This window comes from Dreissena polymorpha, chromosome 11 (assembly GCF_020536995.1).
Source record: "Dreissena polymorpha isolate Duluth1 chromosome 11, UMN_Dpol_1.0, whole genome shotgun sequence".
Lineage (NCBI taxonomy): Eukaryota > Metazoa > Mollusca > Bivalvia > Myida > Dreissenidae > Dreissena > Dreissena polymorpha.
This window is the reverse complement of record NC_068365.1, coordinates 11,368,267-11,386,449: the sequence shown is the minus strand read 5'-3', so window position 1 is coordinate 11,386,449 and position 18,183 is coordinate 11,368,267. Positions and strand designations below refer to the sequence as shown.

The 18,183-nt window shown below is 34.0% G+C and overlaps 2 protein-coding genes across 9 annotated transcripts in view; both read right to left on the bottom strand.

The window, feature by feature from the left end:
- Positions 1-8,103, bottom strand: part of LOC127851720 (procathepsin L-like) — a 160,404-nt gene extending 152,301 nt beyond the window's left edge. For 2 of the 7 annotated variants that reach the window (XM_052385577.1, XM_052385583.1), the window contains exons 1-6: positions 7,945-8,102; positions 7,078-7,256; positions 6,676-6,818; positions 5,750-5,902; positions 5,160-5,192; positions 4,604-4,795 (exon numbers count right to left, since the gene is read on the bottom strand). In XM_052385577.1, the coding sequence (XP_052241537.1) occupies positions 4,604-4,795; positions 5,160-5,192; positions 5,750-5,902; positions 6,676-6,818; positions 7,078-7,256; positions 7,945-7,979 (735 nt within the window). In that variant the 5' untranslated portion in view covers positions 7,980-8,102. Of the gene's footprint in view, positions 1-3,430; positions 3,720-4,114; positions 4,278-4,603; positions 4,796-5,159; positions 5,193-5,749; positions 5,903-6,675; positions 6,819-7,077; positions 7,257-7,833 lie in introns of those variants that run through there. The other 5 variants (XM_052385576.1, XM_052385581.1, XM_052385580.1 and 2 more) reach the window with 5 other exon arrangements.
- Positions 8,104-10,249: 2,146 nt separating this feature from the next.
- LOC127851722 (procathepsin L-like) lies at positions 10,250-17,905 on the bottom strand. Of its 2 annotated transcripts, none has more exons than XM_052385585.1 (8): positions 17,748-17,905; positions 17,109-17,259; positions 15,822-15,964; positions 14,019-14,171; positions 12,271-12,303; positions 11,638-11,829; positions 10,860-11,022; positions 10,250-10,602 (listed from the first exon to the last, which is right to left on the bottom strand). In XM_052385585.1, exons 2-8 carry the CDS (start codon positions 17,257-17,259, stop codon positions 10,397-10,399), a joined length of 1,041 nt encoding a protein of 346 aa, XP_052241545.1. In that variant the 5' UTR covers positions 17,748-17,905; the 3' UTR covers positions 10,250-10,396. The 2 variants fall into 2 exon arrangements, with proteins under 2 accessions (XP_052241545.1, XP_052241544.1); XM_052385584.1 differs by having other exon boundaries at positions 17,109-17,286; positions 17,748-17,902.
- Between the last annotated feature and the right edge of the window lie 278 nt (positions 17,906-18,183).

The window sequence follows — 18,183 nt, the reverse complement described above, 5'->3', positions numbered from 1 at the left end:
GAAAAAAGATTTAATACTTGTTTGAAAACGTTAATTTTAAATTAGTTATATTAAATTCATCATATTTTTATAGATCAATGAAACAACTATGCATTTTCTGTATTTTATTTGACATTTGTCGTGATTTTGTAAATAAATTGCAAATGAAAACGTGTGTAATTAACGTTTAACGCGATCATGAGTGTAAAGAAAACGAATTATTTCAAACCTGCCATTTGTAAACGTGATAGCGAATATAGTATTTAAACAACATAATAGCCATACGACATTTATGAAACTCGCTTTTATGCGTGCTTTCTCATTTTGCATATTTAATAAACTTTTCAAACAAAAATTACAGAGCCACATTAGTGCACATTCTATGTTTGATGATTCATTCGTTAGTCGGATATTCTTTGCTGTTTTAAACACATATTAGGTCATGTCGCGGAGATTTAGTTAACCTTACCATGTGTTCATGGGCAAACTCACGTATTCAAAGTGCTCTTACGACTATGCGCTCATACCTTCTTTCGGGAATCAGCATAAAAGTATTGTCGTTCTTAACGAACAAACATGCCTAAGCTTATTGAATTAGAGAAAAAAAACATAATCCAAAGAGTAAAAATTATATGTTCGCACACATGGACATATGAAATCACATCCGTACACAATTATCATTAACTTAGGAAAGGAAACAACGAAATATAAAGTTCGGTATGATATACTTGTGACATTAAAGAGCATGGTGTAATACAAGAGCATGTCAAGTTTTGAATATATCTGCTGAAACGTAATGTTATAACCCACAAATGTTTTACTGTAATAGAACGTTTTTTTTAAAGATAAGTGGTACAGAAAATACACGTCGAATATTTTTTTTAAAGATATTTCTCGTTATACTTGATCAAGAATGTAACCCGCCTCTCAGATTCGCTGAATAGGTCAAATTCCTTACGGGTACTACTTCACGGTACCCCAAATGTTTTTTCGTACCCAAATTTATTTTCGTACCCTAATTTATTTTCCTACCAAATTAATTTTCCTACCCATTTTTTTTCGTTACCAAATTTTTGTTCGTACCAAGTTATTATTTTGGCATAATTTTTTTAACCCAACATTTTCGTTCACATTTTTTTTACCCAAAATTTTCGTACTCACATACACAATTGTGGTGATGTAGAAAAACTTAAATTGATGCTTTTATATCCATTCTTTTCAAAAGCATCGTCACACCAGTACTGTCAGTACTTTGTTTTTTGCTATGGCGGCTCTGGGAGTACATATGCACCCCTGCATAGACACAATCGCAGTTGTGCGCACAGATTTTGTGCGCATCACTAAACAGACGACTTTGGTTACCAATTAAAGAAAGCGATGAATAAACTGAGAAAACCCATAACATTTACCTGAATGGCAGCCTACGGGCGTTATCCTTTGCATGCAACCTAACAATCACGACGATATTTCAACAGACTATTCTTGCCGACATTTTCATTTTGAAATTTCGAACAGTGTAAATATTCGACGACTGTTCGACATCGTTATCGACTAAGGCTAAATCAAATATAACGATGTGCAAAATATTGGTGTACTGCGACCTAACCAAAAGCGACACTTTTTGTTGGCAAAAATAAAAAGCAATCATTTTTTGCTTTAATGGTACAATTTGCATGAGTTTGTTCTTTAGACAGGTAAACGTTGATCAGTTTGTGCAGTATCAGTGTCCCATAGCCTTTGCAGCGGTGATACAATTCTCCACCTTTAGACAAACGACGGCGCATTGCAACTCTCAGCAACCCTTTGGGTTAAAAAGCTGAGAGTTGAATTATAACAACTAAATCCGGATCCTGCTATACCTTAAGGTACTTAAGCCTGGTTTATGAAACTTGGTATGTAGATAGGGGATCATATGGGAAATATGAACGTTATTTACATGTCTTTGTCAGACAAAAATTGTGGTGGCTATTACGGGAAGTGCACATCAAATCTGGATTATGCGATTATTCAAACAATCCAAAAGCTAGGTTGATGAAACTGGTTATTTGCATATTAGAAATGACAAGATATTTCAGTTATTTCGTCGGACAAAAACATTGTTGTTACGGTAACGGATGCCATGCTTACATACATAATTGATATTTAAAGTCTGGCTCTTGCGATAACTAAAAAAGCTTGTATGCTAAATTGATTTAATTTGGTGTGCGGATAGAGGCCTATATGATGAATATGCACGGTTTCTTCATTTCATATATCTATGCGTTCGTCCGTCCGTTCGTCAGAAAAATCTGGATCCTGTGATAACTCACCAAGTACTTTCGGAAACTGAGTATGTGGATAGAAGGTCGTTTGGAAATATTTTTGTTATTTCTGTTTTTTTAGGTAGACAAAGATGTGGTTGATATTGCTAGAGATAAAGGCGAAAATTAATTTATGGATCCTCGACAACACAAAACTTGCTTAAGCTTCTTTGATGAAACTCAGTATCTTGATAGATGGCCATATGGTGATTTTCGTTATTTCGATGGAATCTTTCTGTCCGTCTGCAAAATGTGTGCGATAACTCCAAAAGTACATAAGCTTGGTTGATGATATCGGGCCTTATCGGGAACATGCACGTTAATCTAGTTGTTTTGTCAGATAAAAATAGAACATTCTAGCTTGAGGCTTGTGGTTGCTAAGGTTACAGACACATGTATGAATTTCAATTTAGATCATGAGACACCTAACAAACTACTTCAGTTAGGTTGATGAAACTTGTTGTGAATAAGCACGTTATTTTAACTTATTGTCAGACATTATTTAAGCAAAGCTATTATCTATGTTTTTGGATGCTATGGTAACAGAGATTTGAAAACTACAATCTGCAGCCTCTTAACTAACTAATAATTACTTTAGTTATGGTAATGGAACTTATGTGTATCTAGTTCTCACTCTGACTACATTTACATGGTAGGAACTGCTGTATGGTCTTTGTTAACGCTCTTGTTCTTCAAAATTTTATTCTTAACATGCAAAAACGATTCACGAATTATTGTATGGCACGTAGAAAGGCGTTCCGCGGAACGACGCAAATTGCCAAAGGCGGCCGAGTGTTAAATTGACAGAAAGGTAGTCCGGCTAATGGTATGATACGAGTTTCCCGTTGATTGCAGTGTGTGTGTTGATGGCGGAAAATCGACAGGTACATAATACTAGCCTAATCGCGCCGTTATCACACACGTCGACATAACTGATGACATTATAAAAGACTTGAAAATTGAAATTTGTATGTTTTTACACATTATTAACAAACATTGTTTTTTGTTATTTCTAATATATTCATAAGTGTTTGAACACCTTACCATTAGTATAAAAGCATTAAATTGTTCATTGTATAAGTTCAGTTTAAGTCATATTGTTATTATTAAAATGGCTGTTATGTATTTACAAAATTAAAACAAACACAGTGCCATTTATGCGATTTTACTATTGGCCTTAATTTTTCCAGAAAACGCTAGTAGCGTTATTCTTAAAGAAAGTGAAATGTTCCGTTCACACACGTGGAAACACGGCTTGCGAAGCAATGCCGCACATGTTGTTTCTATCTTTGGCCATCCTTATGTAGCCCGCTTCACCCCACCTGGTGCCCCAGGAGTTCTTCACGAGCCAGTAGTTGGAGGGGCTCGATCCATAGCCCACAACTAGCACGGCGTGGCGTCCAATCGCAGTGCTGGAACATGATGGGTCGTAGAAGACACCTTAAACAGAGCATGAATCTTGGTTGTTATCAGGCCGATTGGTTTTGATAATCTTATCAAAATTATATATTTCATTGATGAAAACTTGTGAACATATTCCATTTGTATTAAATCTTGCACCGATGTCATTTATCCCATTGCAACTTCAATAGATATCTGACGAGTAGTCCTTTCTGTGCATGTTTAACCAACTAAAATCCTACGCAAAGTAAGCGAGGAGTTGATTCTGTGTATATTATACCAATGCAAAGCTCAGTGTATATTAAACAAGCAGACAGTTTGATTCATATTAAAACAATAACAAATTACATGCATAGTAAACGCGAATTTATCCCGCATATATATACGAAAAGGAACCTTAATGCACATCAGACAAGCTAATATTTTACACATACCTCCCATATAGTGCTGGAAGTTCCTGTTGACGTACATGGAAACTGAGATAGGCCCAACCGAGGCGGTGACGGTCTCAAGATTCTTTTCGCCTGGATTGACGGTATAGTATCCACGAATGATGGCCCTAACCTTGCTCTTGGTAAATGAACAGGGGTAGGAGTCCTAAATGCACATGTTAAAAAGCACAGTTTAACTTACGTTTTAGCTTTTACACAAATAAATACAACTATGAATGTCTATAGTGGTAAAATAGCTGATGGTGCTTTGAATACTGCTTGTAAATTGGGCTTTCATACCGGTATAAATGGTAGCATAAAACATAACCTATACGAACGTGTTAAGAAGTTTAAGGCATCATGCAAGACTATTACAAGAGTAAATTAGCATAGCTTTTCACAGCTGACAAACCGATATCATGGTTGTATAAAAGATCAGAATCCTTTGTTTTCCAGCTTTCCATAACGAAAGAAGAGGCACAAAACACTAACCCCTGCTCTGTATGGATAGTCCGCCTCGCCTTCTATGCCAGGCTGGTCGCTGACATACTGAAGACTTCTACCAGTGTATCCTCCTTTACAACCATTGTTTCCGTACCGTCTAGAGCAGTCAATGAGTTGTTGTTCACTCAGTGAGACAAGTCTTCCAGTCTGCCGGGCATGCTGACCTTCTATTGTACCAGTCTGCAAAATTGCACGGTTAATTGAATTCCAACTGTATGGGTTCACCCAATGAATAGGTTTTGTAGACACGTAATATGGCAAACTCTTTATTTACACATTTTGTTTAGAAGAAGCCACAATAACAAGACGTGTTGAGATGATAAAGATCCAATTGTTGATGTCAGTTAAAACGATGAAATATGTCTGAATAATAAGGCTTGTTATTGCCGACCTATGTCCTTTTGTGAAGATTTGATGTAAGTACTTTACTTAACAACATAAAAATGCATAGTGTTTGTAGTAGTGAACTTTTTAACGAATATATTCTTTTACACAACAAGTGTTCTATAAAAAAAAACACTTGAAAGGCTATTAATATACTTACAGCACTAAATGACCAACACGAACCGCAGTTTCCCTGAAACAGATACAATTATACTAGATTGCATATCACACTTTAATAAGGATGTTCGCCAAAGGATCTAAAATAACATATCAAAGAAATTATATTATTTTATCATCGACGGACCGAGAATACCATATTAAACAGATAAAATGATCAAGCAAATAGGATACTTCCATGCATATTGTATCTTGCGGACAACATATCAATTGTCAAACACAGATGCAATCCTGTTTTATCACACTATTAGGAGTGCATATATAAATAATGTAAAATTTATTTCTGCTTTGCTGTTACGCGCAGTATAACACGCAATTTTCATTATTTTTGTGACGTCATTTGATGTTCCGTGTTTTGAGCCATTGTCCTTTTTTGTCTAATTAACACTTACAAAACAGACACTTTTGGGATCAATATAATGCTAGTTGAGTGTAGAATACATATTTGTTTATTTGCTCGGCATAAAAGGGTTTTCTAAGAATCTCTAAAATGTGTCAATGTAATCAAAAATATAGCCCATTTTTCTATATATGCTGATTATATGCGCGTGCATTTATGTATTCACAACTTACTTGGTCCTTGACTTGCGTCACATATCCCTTTTGTCTCCAATCAACGGAAGATGGCGCTGCATAATTTGCTGGCAAGAGATAAATGGACACATTCCCTGTCCAAATATCTTTGTTTTGAAGATTGGCAAATTGTTCAGCAAATTCTTCATAGGTCTACAGTAATATTTTGATAATCATGAGATTTGATGGGCGAACAATGAGCATATCAATTCAGCGTGTTTAAATATACAAACTTATACGTAACCTTTGTACATCTTTCAGTAATGTATGGGAAAGTATGTATCCACTTGACATAATGACAGTAACAATAATGCAATGTCCATTTACTGGTGCACGATCAGCGAAGCAATTGTCTTGTACACTTGGTGATTGGTGATACTATTATTGTAGTATGACTGAAACAATCGTCGCGTTTTGGTGTTTCAAGCACTTCTCTTCGAAGAAATGATAATTTTAGTACTCATGCGATGATGAACAATGCATTACAATTTCAGAAAATGAGCGCGTTCACGATTTAGATTTGCACTTACATTAACAGGATAGGCACTGAAAGTACATTTCTAAACAGTCGGAAACCACGTGATTCCCCGCAGTGGGAAAGGAAAGGAAAATATTTTCACACGGGCCATTTTATATTATCGCGAAAGCTTTATAACAATTTAATCTTGCAAGTTCATTTGATCATACAATGTCAAAATGACATTTCAACTACCATAAATGGATAGTTTCACAAAACAAGGAAGTTGAAAAGAATCACATTTTAAAACTATTTAAGAACCCTACTTAAATCTCATTTTGCATTTTATTAAGATTTCCTTTTTATAGTGCAAAAACAAAAAGATGTTCTGTAATCAGTATGCTAAATCAAAAAATTGATTGGCGCATAAAACATGCAGTACATTCATTTATATTATTATCTGTTTTACCATGTCTGTAAACTGATTGATCCCGAGATAGTACGTCGACTCTCCGCTGACGTACTTGGCGTTGTGTTTGTTGATATACCTGATGTTATCAGCAAATATCTGACGTCGTTTTTCCTCCTCTGCTAAACTGTCACATTTCCGTTCTGAAAAATATGTACATGCACAGTTTTCTTTAACGTATATGAAGTGCATCACTCTCTTATTTACTATAAAAATTAGCAGATTCACATTAACAAGCTGTTCGTTGGTCATGTTTTTAACAAACTGAGGTTTTACGACGTGATAAAAAATTGCATGTAATTATATACAAGTAATATGCATTATTACAATTTTGCACGACCTGAATTAAGCACGATCTTATATTTTACCATTTTATATGTCAAGGAGCATCTTATAGTTTACCATGAGTGTCTTTGAACATTTTGAACAATGTCTCGGTCGTATGACTCATGTTGTAGACCCCAGTTTGAATAGCGTCACCATATGACGTCAAAGTCGGAGTGCATTGTGCGAACAGCACCGACAGCAAAAGCGTCACAGCCGACAACAGCATCTTTGATTTGGTTGAATCAGTATTGTTACTATGAAATAAATCACTTAAAACGTACTCAATAAATAAATAAAAACCCTTTGTGAACTTTAATGCTGACAACTTATGATAATGATGGCCCTATGGCAAAATAATTTAGTAAGAAGTTATCATTTGAACCTTTGTTTGGAACTATCTGCAAATCAAAATGGTGTTGCTGAGAAAAGTACATTTTAAAGGATGTTAATATAGAACAAAAAGTTGCATTCTTTTTTATTTAATGAATAGACATGAGCCGGTCAGTCAACTGGTCTAGCAATTGGTAATTTTCAACCTCAATGTCATTATTTTAACAATCTTAGACTCTTGCGAAAACGAGCAATAATACTGAGGCAATATGTATAATTTCTAAGACACGAGTTGCATTTTTTTGCGTAGTCTTTATTGAACATTTTAGCAGGAGAGGAGTTTAGGGACATTATAAAGTATTTATTAACTTCATTAGCATGGTCAAAACCGACGAAAGGTTCGAATAGACACATTGTGACAGTAAAACAATCCTTTACATCGTTGACTGTGTATACTTACATTACAAAACCAAAATACAAATAAATGTAAAAATTACTTACTGTCATGAAAGGAAAGATTTACGACGTAGTTGATATCCCTACAATAACAAAGTTACTTCAGATAGCATGTGCTCTATATTATTTAAATACTCCTGATAACAAAAAACTGACCGTATCCCAGACAACCCGCAATGACTTGTGATCATCCGTCGAAGATGAAGTTTTATTTAAACGAGCAAAATGCAAACAAATGATAACACTGTCTCACTCACACACTTTACTTCCTGATTTATTTTTTAAAAACAGCACAATATTACCATCTTTAATTTGAAAGGAATCATTTACTATCTCACTACACGCACTTAAATTTCAAGTTTATAGAACTCAAAACTGATGATATAAACTAGACCTCAAAACAAAAATAACAATTAACACATTTGTTTACATAAATTTGTAGCTGCTTTTGAAGTTTTTAAACTAATGTTTTTGTTACACATTCATATATGTTCACCAGACTTGTAAAATAGGAAGTAAATATACCCAGTATAATTTGAATTATAATCGCGTTCTGAGCTTTTGGGAAAACTTCAGTATGGTTTAAAACTTCTGCTCTCACAGCAGTCGTTAAATCCGCAATATTTTCAAAATATTACAATACATTATATACGGGTGAGTATTTAAATATGAAGGTTAACACTAACACCTACCGGATAAATATAAATATCGGATGGTTAATAATGCATGACAAACAAGAACAACTTTTAAATGGCCTTCGAAAACGAAAGTTTTATTGCGGATTCGTCATTGCCATGCTCTTTATTTAAAACGATCAAATACAAAACAAAAATGAATAAATAAGTCACTTTACGTCTTGATTTATGCCTTAAAAATAGCCTTACATCACGATAAGAATATCTTTGACAAGCTTTTGAAAAAAATGCTTCCAAGTGATGGTGCTCAAGCTGCAAAACACCTGTGTTTAGCCACTAAGGCGAATTAGGTACAGAGAAATTCCTCAATAAAGATGTGCAAGTAAGCAGCATTTGAAGTATTAAAATAATAACCAATGTAAGATTTGAGTTTCGGTTGATTTACTTAATATTTATAAGCTTCAAAACTGTTGCTAATTTCAATTATACTGTTTTAAATGATGTCAGAGACACACAAAACGCCAATAATTGAATTGCTATCTTCGGCCCACATGGAAATTAAAAAGGCTTACGCATTTTTGTGAAAAAAACAATTCTTTGATCTCCAGTTTCTTCTAAAAGCAATTGAGAGGTACGGTATGTGAGAAAACGGTTTATGAGACTTGTCAGACTGGCAGGAAAATGGAAATTAAAAACGTTTGTTGTTGAAAATGGCAGACATTAGTTTAGCCCAACGTCTTAATCTATGCATTTCTAGATAGTATTTAGCAACGGATTAGGATAATGTTTTCCTAATTCTAGCTATTTAAAAAATTCTAGTTTTTGGAGGACATGTGTTGATGTTCTTGAATTGAAGCTCGATCCCTGATCTTGACGGACCATGACGCTAGAAACAGTATATTTTCCCCCAATTTCAAACTGATAAAAAGGCATGTTTAGCTCTTCAGTAACCTGTCTGTATAGACATGGTCATGACAAAGGGGTCAGGAGGTGACAGGAGAGCATAAACGGTCTACTTGAGTAGTATATTAGAAAGACAGGAAGAAACGTTACCGGCCACTTGTTAAAGTTCTGATTAGTGGTGATAAAAACGAGCTCGTTTCTCAAGAGCCAATAAAACTGCAGAGCACCCATTACGAACTGTGTTGCATTCGAACACATCATGTCATAACTCGCTATCCCTATAATATAATTTAGTTGGAGCCTTCTGCTAGTTGAATGTTGGTTTTTAATAGAACAGTTATTGTCATTTAGTTGAATGACATATAATGGATTAACAATAGTTTTGTTAGAGCAAGCGATTGTACATTGTCATATTTGTAAAAACAAACTTTACAGTGAAATTAATCCATGTATTTCGGAATGTCATCAACGTGTGATAGTGTTTTCAGTTATTTTTTTATACAAATGTGGAACCTACAATAGCTCAACTCACTTTAAATTGATTGCTTTGAAACGATTATTTCGTCATCAACACGAACGCATTGTTCATATTGTACTTTATTTTCGCTCATGTAGTTGACATAATTGATTAACAAGAAAAAGTCATTTTACCAATCGTGATATTCCAATATCAATAAAGATGCTATGAACTTGTCCTTAAGATAATTAAAATAATCGCTGAGATGAGAAGTCGGGTAAAATTTTGGAGGTGATGCACCTCTGATGACTCGTGATGATGCATTTCATAGAACATTATTTCAAGCTATCACTGGTTTGGTATACAGTTCAAATACTTACAACCAATAATTATTTTACCTATATGCATTGAGAGGATCAAGAGAATTTAATATGTAAGGATTTTAATAGTGGAAAACAATGGTATGTTAGTTTGTATACTTTATTCATTTCAATAAATACATATAAAAAAACAATATCATATTACGTCTCATTTAAGTGTTTAACTGGTGTTTCATACATGTTGATTAATGAAATGCGGATGCTAAGTGTCTTATTGCAATTGGCTATAAGCTTTACACCCTTGGAAACACGGCTCGCGAAGCAATGCCGCACATGTTGTTTCTATCTTTTGCCATCCTTATGTAGCCCGCCTCACCCCACGTGATGCCCCATGAGTTTTTCACGAGCCAGTAGTTGGAGGGACTTGATCCATAGCCCACCACGAGAACGGCGTGACCTCCTATGGAAGTTTTTGAGCAATCCGCGTCATAGAAGACACCTTTAACCAGTGAAATTCGACGTGTATATAGAAAAAGACCCATACAATCGTAAAATATTGCATATATTGTCATTCAAGACTAAAATGGGAAAATTGCTGTTCATGAAATATTGATCGTGTGAAAGTTAAAAGAAAGTTTGTTGAATTAACATAGTATATTAGTGTTTCCTTAAATCTTATTAAACGTTTGCCAAGTGACTGAATCGGATTCAAATAATAAATTAACATAAACTATTTCTTAATTAGTGGATGCTTACCGCCCGTGTAACTCATGAAGTTTTGATTGACTTCGATGGCAACTGCTATAGGTCCAACAGTAGCAGTGGAGGTTTCCAGGTTCTTTTCACCATTGGGGACGCTGGAGTAACCACGAATAGTGGCTCGAACTTTGCTAGCGCTGAACGAACACGGATAGACATCCTGGTAAATAATCGGGCAAATACTGAATTTATCTTGGTTGGCCATTTTGCACAAGCATTGTTTTGTTCAAGATATTTGACCGTTTTTACTAAATATGTATTCTTTCTTTGATCCTCGAGTCATTTCTATTTAAAGCAAGCTTTTCAGACTTTTTTTAATCAAAGCTGCTTTTATTTTATTTTTATATTGGAAAATGCATCGTCTTATAAATTTAAACATGGCTGAGTTTAGACTATAAGAAATTCGTTTCAATACGTACAACCGCCTTTATTGTTCCATATGTATGTACTCAAAGTAAAACTTCAGTAACATTAATAGCAGAGAAACCTTTTATTACATGCGGTCCCTTATTTATTGCAAGGATAAAACAGTGAGATACAAAACAAATGTACTTGAAAAAACACCCAAGTTCACAAGTAAGACACCGGATAGAATAAAAGTGAAGTCACCGCCTTGGAACAGACAATTCAAATAATTGGAAATTTAAACCGGTATAAAGAAGCTCCAAACCGCATAACCAATAAGAAAATGCACTCGAATCTTATTGCTATTTAACTACTCAATGGTTTACTACAAAAAAAAACTGAATTGTAAAATATTTAAAATTAGACAGACCTTTCCCTTGTAGCTGTAGTCCGCCTCGCCTTCAATACCTCCTGCGTCAGTGACGTACTGAAGAGTTTCTTTCAAATACCCGCCATCACATCCTTGGTTACCATAGTTTCTTGAGCAGTCAATTAGTTGCTGCTCACTCAGTGACACCAGTTGTCCAGTTTTTCGGAAATTCTGTCCTTCGATGGTTCCAGTCTGAAATTGAGAACACAATCTGACTCGTTGAATGCTTAACTTAACAAACAAGGCCATATTCTTCAAACAATAGGTAAGATACATTCATAGAAAATATAATTTGCTCAATAGCTCTGGAGGTTGATGCTATTGTGTGTTAAATATAACATATTGGATCTCCAGATATATATATATATATATATATATATATATATATATATATATATATATATATATATATATATATATATATATATATATATATATATATATATATATATATACATTTAATATACTTTTTTAAGGTAAATCGCCACGCAATCAGAACCAGGACAAAACACATTACAAACACAAACACCAATGCATAAATATGGGGTCGTGTATCATGTTCCGAATACACATAATATCCATTAGGTTTTAAAGTTTGTCTTTATGTATTAAATGTTAACACAATTAACTTACCACACTAAATGACCAACACGACCCGCACTTGCCCTGCAATAGGAATAGGCAATTAATTAAGTCAAGTATATTTATACACGGAGAGTATATTAACGGGAGTTGAATCGAGTATTTGACCCTTACTGTAGTAAATTCAATTTTATGCAAAAATTTATCATCCGATTTTATTGGTTGATACGTTATCTTGTTGCTTATTAAATTCTCTTTAAAAAAATATAACACTTTTAGTATATTTCCGTTGTTAATAATGGATTTATAGCGAGTTAAACACGAGAAAACATTTTATGTTTTACCCGCGCGCGTTTAACCTTGTCGATACTTTGTCACGTGACCAGTAGCTATCGATTAGCGTGCATCGAAGCGCCGAGGTTATACATTTTGATGTACCTACTAACATCTTTTTTTCTAATTTAACTTTTATTTCTCGGCCGATTTCGACAAATTATATATCATTAGAAAACCTACGTTTCGTAGTTTTACTTTTAATTTGGGCAGCCCGGCGAGTTATAACTTTAACTTTTGTAAATATCATACCCTTTTAGAATATTTATTTACGGTAAACATTGTCGTACTTTATACAGATTTGTACAGATTTGTAGCGTTTATATTTGGAGTTCAGTTTTTAAGACTACATCTTGCTTAGGAGCAAAGAATTCTGAATATGTTTCGGCTTTGCATACTTCAAATAAAATGAGTGTTAAAACATTCATCGTTTGTTGTTTATTTTCAAAGAGGTTATTATGTATAATTATATGAAAGGCTATTTATCTTAAATTATCAATTAATTAAAATTATTTAAAGATTCTTGAAAATCCCCGCCGAAAAATATCAAGAGGGTTCGCTATATACGCTGTCTCGTAATAAAATTAACACCCTGTCTGTGTTATAAACAAGATCTGAAATCGTTAATGTATTAAGCTTCATTAATAATTAGCTTTATTGATATGTTTCGTGAACAAAATATTTCAATATATTCCATAAAAAATATATAATAATCATGACAAAGGAAATTAAATGGCCGCTATCTAAACAAAAGCATAATCGCCCAGACCGTAGCATCAGTTCTCCGCGTTAGGACCGCGCGATACTTTCGTACGCCTTCATTCCTTACTTAGTTTCATTTTTTAAATCAATTTTTTTCTATCGCATACAGAATTATTTTCTTCTAAGCAAGATGTAATTTTTAAAACTGAACTCCAAATATAAACGCTACAAATCGGTATAAAGTACGAACATGTCAACAGTAAATCTAGACTCTAAAACGGTGTGAGTTTTGCTAAAAAGTTAAAATTACAACTCGCCGGGCTGCCCAAATCAGAAAAAAAACATAATGTATATTTATATATCTGAAAACTACATAACATAGGCTTTCTAATGATATATAATTTATCAAAATCGGCCGAGAAATGAAAGTATAATTTTAAAAAAAAAGTGAGTGGGTACATCAAAATGTATAACCTCGGCGCTTCGATATACGCTAATCGATTGCTACCGATCACGTTACAATGCATCGACAATCTATTTGCCGATACGGTCCCGTTTCATATCCGTCTCATCTAAAGTCCGTGATTTATATAAACTTGTTAAACATCAATAACACATAGGTTTTTATAAGCTGACTGTTAAGATCGGGTAACAAACATCAAATAAAATAGTCACGTTTAGTTGCTTAATAAAAGAAAACATTAATGATTTAAAACGTATACATTAATGAACAGTGCATATCTTCGAATGAAGGACTATAATACTTGGTTCTTGACTAGTGTCACGTATCCTTTCTGTCTCCAGTCCACCGAAGAAGGCGCTTTGTAATTTTCCGGTTGAAAAACGATGGATGCATTTCCGGTAAAGATATGCTCATCTCGAAGATTGGCAAATTTGACAGCAAATTCTTTATATGTCTGAACATTACAAAAAACGAACATATTATTATTTAACGGCAATTGATCATACAATAAAAATGTTTGCGAAAAATACACACAATTCAACCAAACGGTATTTGGTAGTTTTGCTCCATTTAATGGAAGATATGTGGCACTTGTTAGTGGGATACAATTTCCTTTCATTACGAACTAATTATATTATGACTAAAACAATGGAGTATTTCCAAGTTAAAAAACAAGCTACTGCATAGGAATTTCGTATTTATTTCACATTCTCCTCCGTCTTTAAAGGCTGGGATAGCACGCTAATTACATGATTTATGTATTATAATATTTGTAATTTTCCAAGCGCATCGGAAAAAAACCCGTGTGTTTGTGCGTTTGTCAGAGTTAATTTACAGGCCCCACTGTGTATTCACGACTGCCTGTATGTGCGGACTGTATGATCGACTCCATGTGACTCTTCAGGGGATTTTTTTATATTTTAAGCATGCTATCCACCAATAATATAACTTTGAGAAAAGGACCAGAGCGCGGTGGCCAAGTAGACCTTCATGTGCAATGGTAGTCATTTACATATGTGGCTCATCAAATGCGTGATCAAGATGCAGAGATATAACGGAGACATGCAATATTATTTTAATAAAGACTAATTTTGCCTTTTTATTTGTAGCAATTTATAAAGGTAAAGAAATGTGGTTGCTTTTTTGGTGTGCTGTGTTAAATGTGTGATGTCAACACAGAGCCAAAGCGCGCGGACGGGATTGAAATTCGCTAGATGCAAGCTATTAAAACAGCAGACGTGATCTACCCAACATATTTTACTTTTTTAATGTACCTACACATTAATTTTTAAATAACTGCATTAACACATATATGAATATAGCATGATTGTTAAAAAGTTAGGTACGCCTTTTTAGAGGTCGCATTGGGGATAGAGAAGGATTAGGGTAAGAGTTAGGGTTAGGGTAAGGGTTAGGGGTAGAGACATATGGTCCACATGCACACGTATATCATCTTCCAGAGATGTGTAGAAGTTTATTGTATACATGCTTTCCACTATCTTCTTCGTCAGGATCTGGCTACAGCTCAGAAAGAGGAAGAAAATGAGTATCTTGTGGATTCCTGGTTGTGATACCTAATGCTTTTTATAAGGGATGGTATAATATTTCTGTGATTTTGTAAACGTTCACAGGCGCGTGTAAGTCCTATTGTATTAATGGGACTGTAGATATTGGTCGTATTACTAGGCTTCATTCATAAACAAATCATTCTTTCTTTAGACAAAACAATAGCCTTTTGAATTGTAATTTGTATTTTTTTGTAATAATGTACCGATTCAAAATAAACTGGTTGTTTCAATAATCTGTTTGACTGTTTTCATGATAAGGAGTTATAATAAGTGGGATATTATATGACTGAGGTTTTCCGGTGTATGTGTATTTTATATAACACATATTGATTCTTTTACACAATTGACTCGTGCGACATAACTTACCAGAATACCACTTTCAGGCAATGTTTCCTGTGTACTACTTGGTAAAAATTATTGTATGTAACATGTTAATTTCATTTTATTTCATATACCAGTCAAGTGGTGTTTCTTAAACACTGTGCTCTGCAACATTTCAAAAATCCTTACATAATATTACTGATTTTAAGTAGTACCATGTCTGTAAACTGGTTGATCCCGAGATAGTACGTCGACTCTCCGCTTGCATATTGTGCGTTGTGTTTGTTGATGTATCTAACGTTGTCAGCAAAGATCTGACGTCTTTTCTTTTCCTCAGTAACATGTTCATATTTCCGTTCTGAAATGAAATTTTAAAACTCCTTGGACAAATGACGTGGTTGAAGTTAGAAGACTTTGCAGATGCAGCACACTTAGCAGAATTTTAAAATGTACAGCAGACGTAAAGGGGTAATTATACTTTAAAAATTCTGCCACCCGATGTAGCAGGTAAAGTAAACTTTAAAAATCTGCTATTGAAGTGTCAGACTAAGCAGATGTAAAGCATCGGCTAGCAGATGTAGCAGACTTAATATACTATATAGAAGAGTATGGAATGTATGTCTTCTTGGACACCATGCAATGTATGTATATAAGGAATCTTTTTCTATAATTTGGCCGACTGAAACGTATACGTGAATAAATAAGACTGCATGTCACATTATAACGACAATAGAAAGTACCTAGGTCTCCTACGTAACACAAGTCGAAATGTGACGTTAACTCTTATTTGCTTGAAATGACGACCTAAATCGGACAGATATCAGCATTAAACAGCCAACATGAAACTCTGTCACGCGCACAAACATGAATTAACGGTCAAATCAACGGTTTTATCTAACTGTACATGTATAATACTAGTCATGTAATTATGAAAGTTAATTTGATGCTTTTATCATCTCTTGTAAATCAAATTATTGATGGGCAACACTTTTATTATGGTTTTACTTATGTGAATTGTATAATGTATAATGTTGATGAGATGTAAATAAATACATAAATTAGACGACATATCACCAAATCAGGACGGTAGACAGTACCTAGCTAAAACGGTAAAAACACTTGTTTGTCACACGTTGGTACCTGAACACAGTCGAAAATGAGCATTAAAACAGCGTTTAAAGGCTAGCCCAATAGACTATCTAGTGCACAAATGAATAAATTTAGGCACCAATTTTAATCAAACAAGTGTTTTCCCAGTTTATTATAATTATACTCATTAAGAAAACTGCAAATAGTGTCTATTTATTGGATGCTTTTCACATGGAAACTCAGTTTATATCATCAAATAATATCTTCATAGTGAATTGCAAATAAAAAAGAACGCAGTGCATGTGTTACTTTAATTACATGAGTGGTTTCAAACTAAAGGTGTTAATACATCTCGCATTACTAAGCATATTTTTGTTTTATATGTATCAAACGGAGTAGGAAATATATTCTACCCTGTGTATCTTTGAACAGTTGAAACAATTCGTCGGTCGGGAGGCTCATGTTGTATACACCAATCTGAATGACGTCATCATATGACGCCACAGTCGGAAATGAATACACCACCATCACTAACAGCGAGAGGGTGACCACTTGCAGGACCATCTTCGTTTGAGGTTAAATGTAACCAAACTATATATTAAACATATATATGTGTTACATGACATGTATATATATAGAAAAGAATGGATATGACAGTGGATGTGAAGACACGAAGACAACACTTTATCGAAAAAAATAGAATAAACTATTTAAAATACATGGTACTTTATGAACACTATTTTACATAATCATAACTACATAAAATTATAGAAGAGTATGGAATATGGAGGCCAAATTATTTGACTCGATTGCATAACAAGTGCGTTGAAAGCATAGAATGTTAAAGTTGTTAAAACCCCATTTTATTCCGCCTTTTATTAGAAATGAAAATATACTTGATAACTTTATTTTTCGAATCTTAATATACTGTGATATTATATTCAATTAAAAAAATGTTTACAAAATGTCCATAAAAATATAGATAGTGTAAAACGATATAAGTAAAAGGCGCTAAATATAACACAATTCAAAAGAAATATTACAGTCCGTACCTTGAAAAATCTCCAAGCTTCTTATGTAAATGAGAGAAACGCATGCATATGTACTGCCGCTTAGATACCCGGATAATTATTATAACAACAGGGCGGAAAATATACTTCTACATTGTAAAGAACCCATGACTACCATCAGAAAACAAAAACGCGGCTGCATTATTTAATACCATTACAGGGAAGTTTTAATTCAACGTTGGATAAGGTTTCATCTCTTCCCAGTGTTTCACAATCCTCATAAAGGAAATACTTAACCGGTTGTTTTAAATGTCATTTTAACATGTGAACAGGCAGATATTTCACTTCTAAAACTATTTTATCCCATCAATGCAAGAAGTTTTTTATCTTTAAAAAATTAATAGCTTTTTTCGCAACACAAACATTGATGATCACAAGGTCTAAGGCTTCAACAATGTTGATAAGACATTCGTGTGAT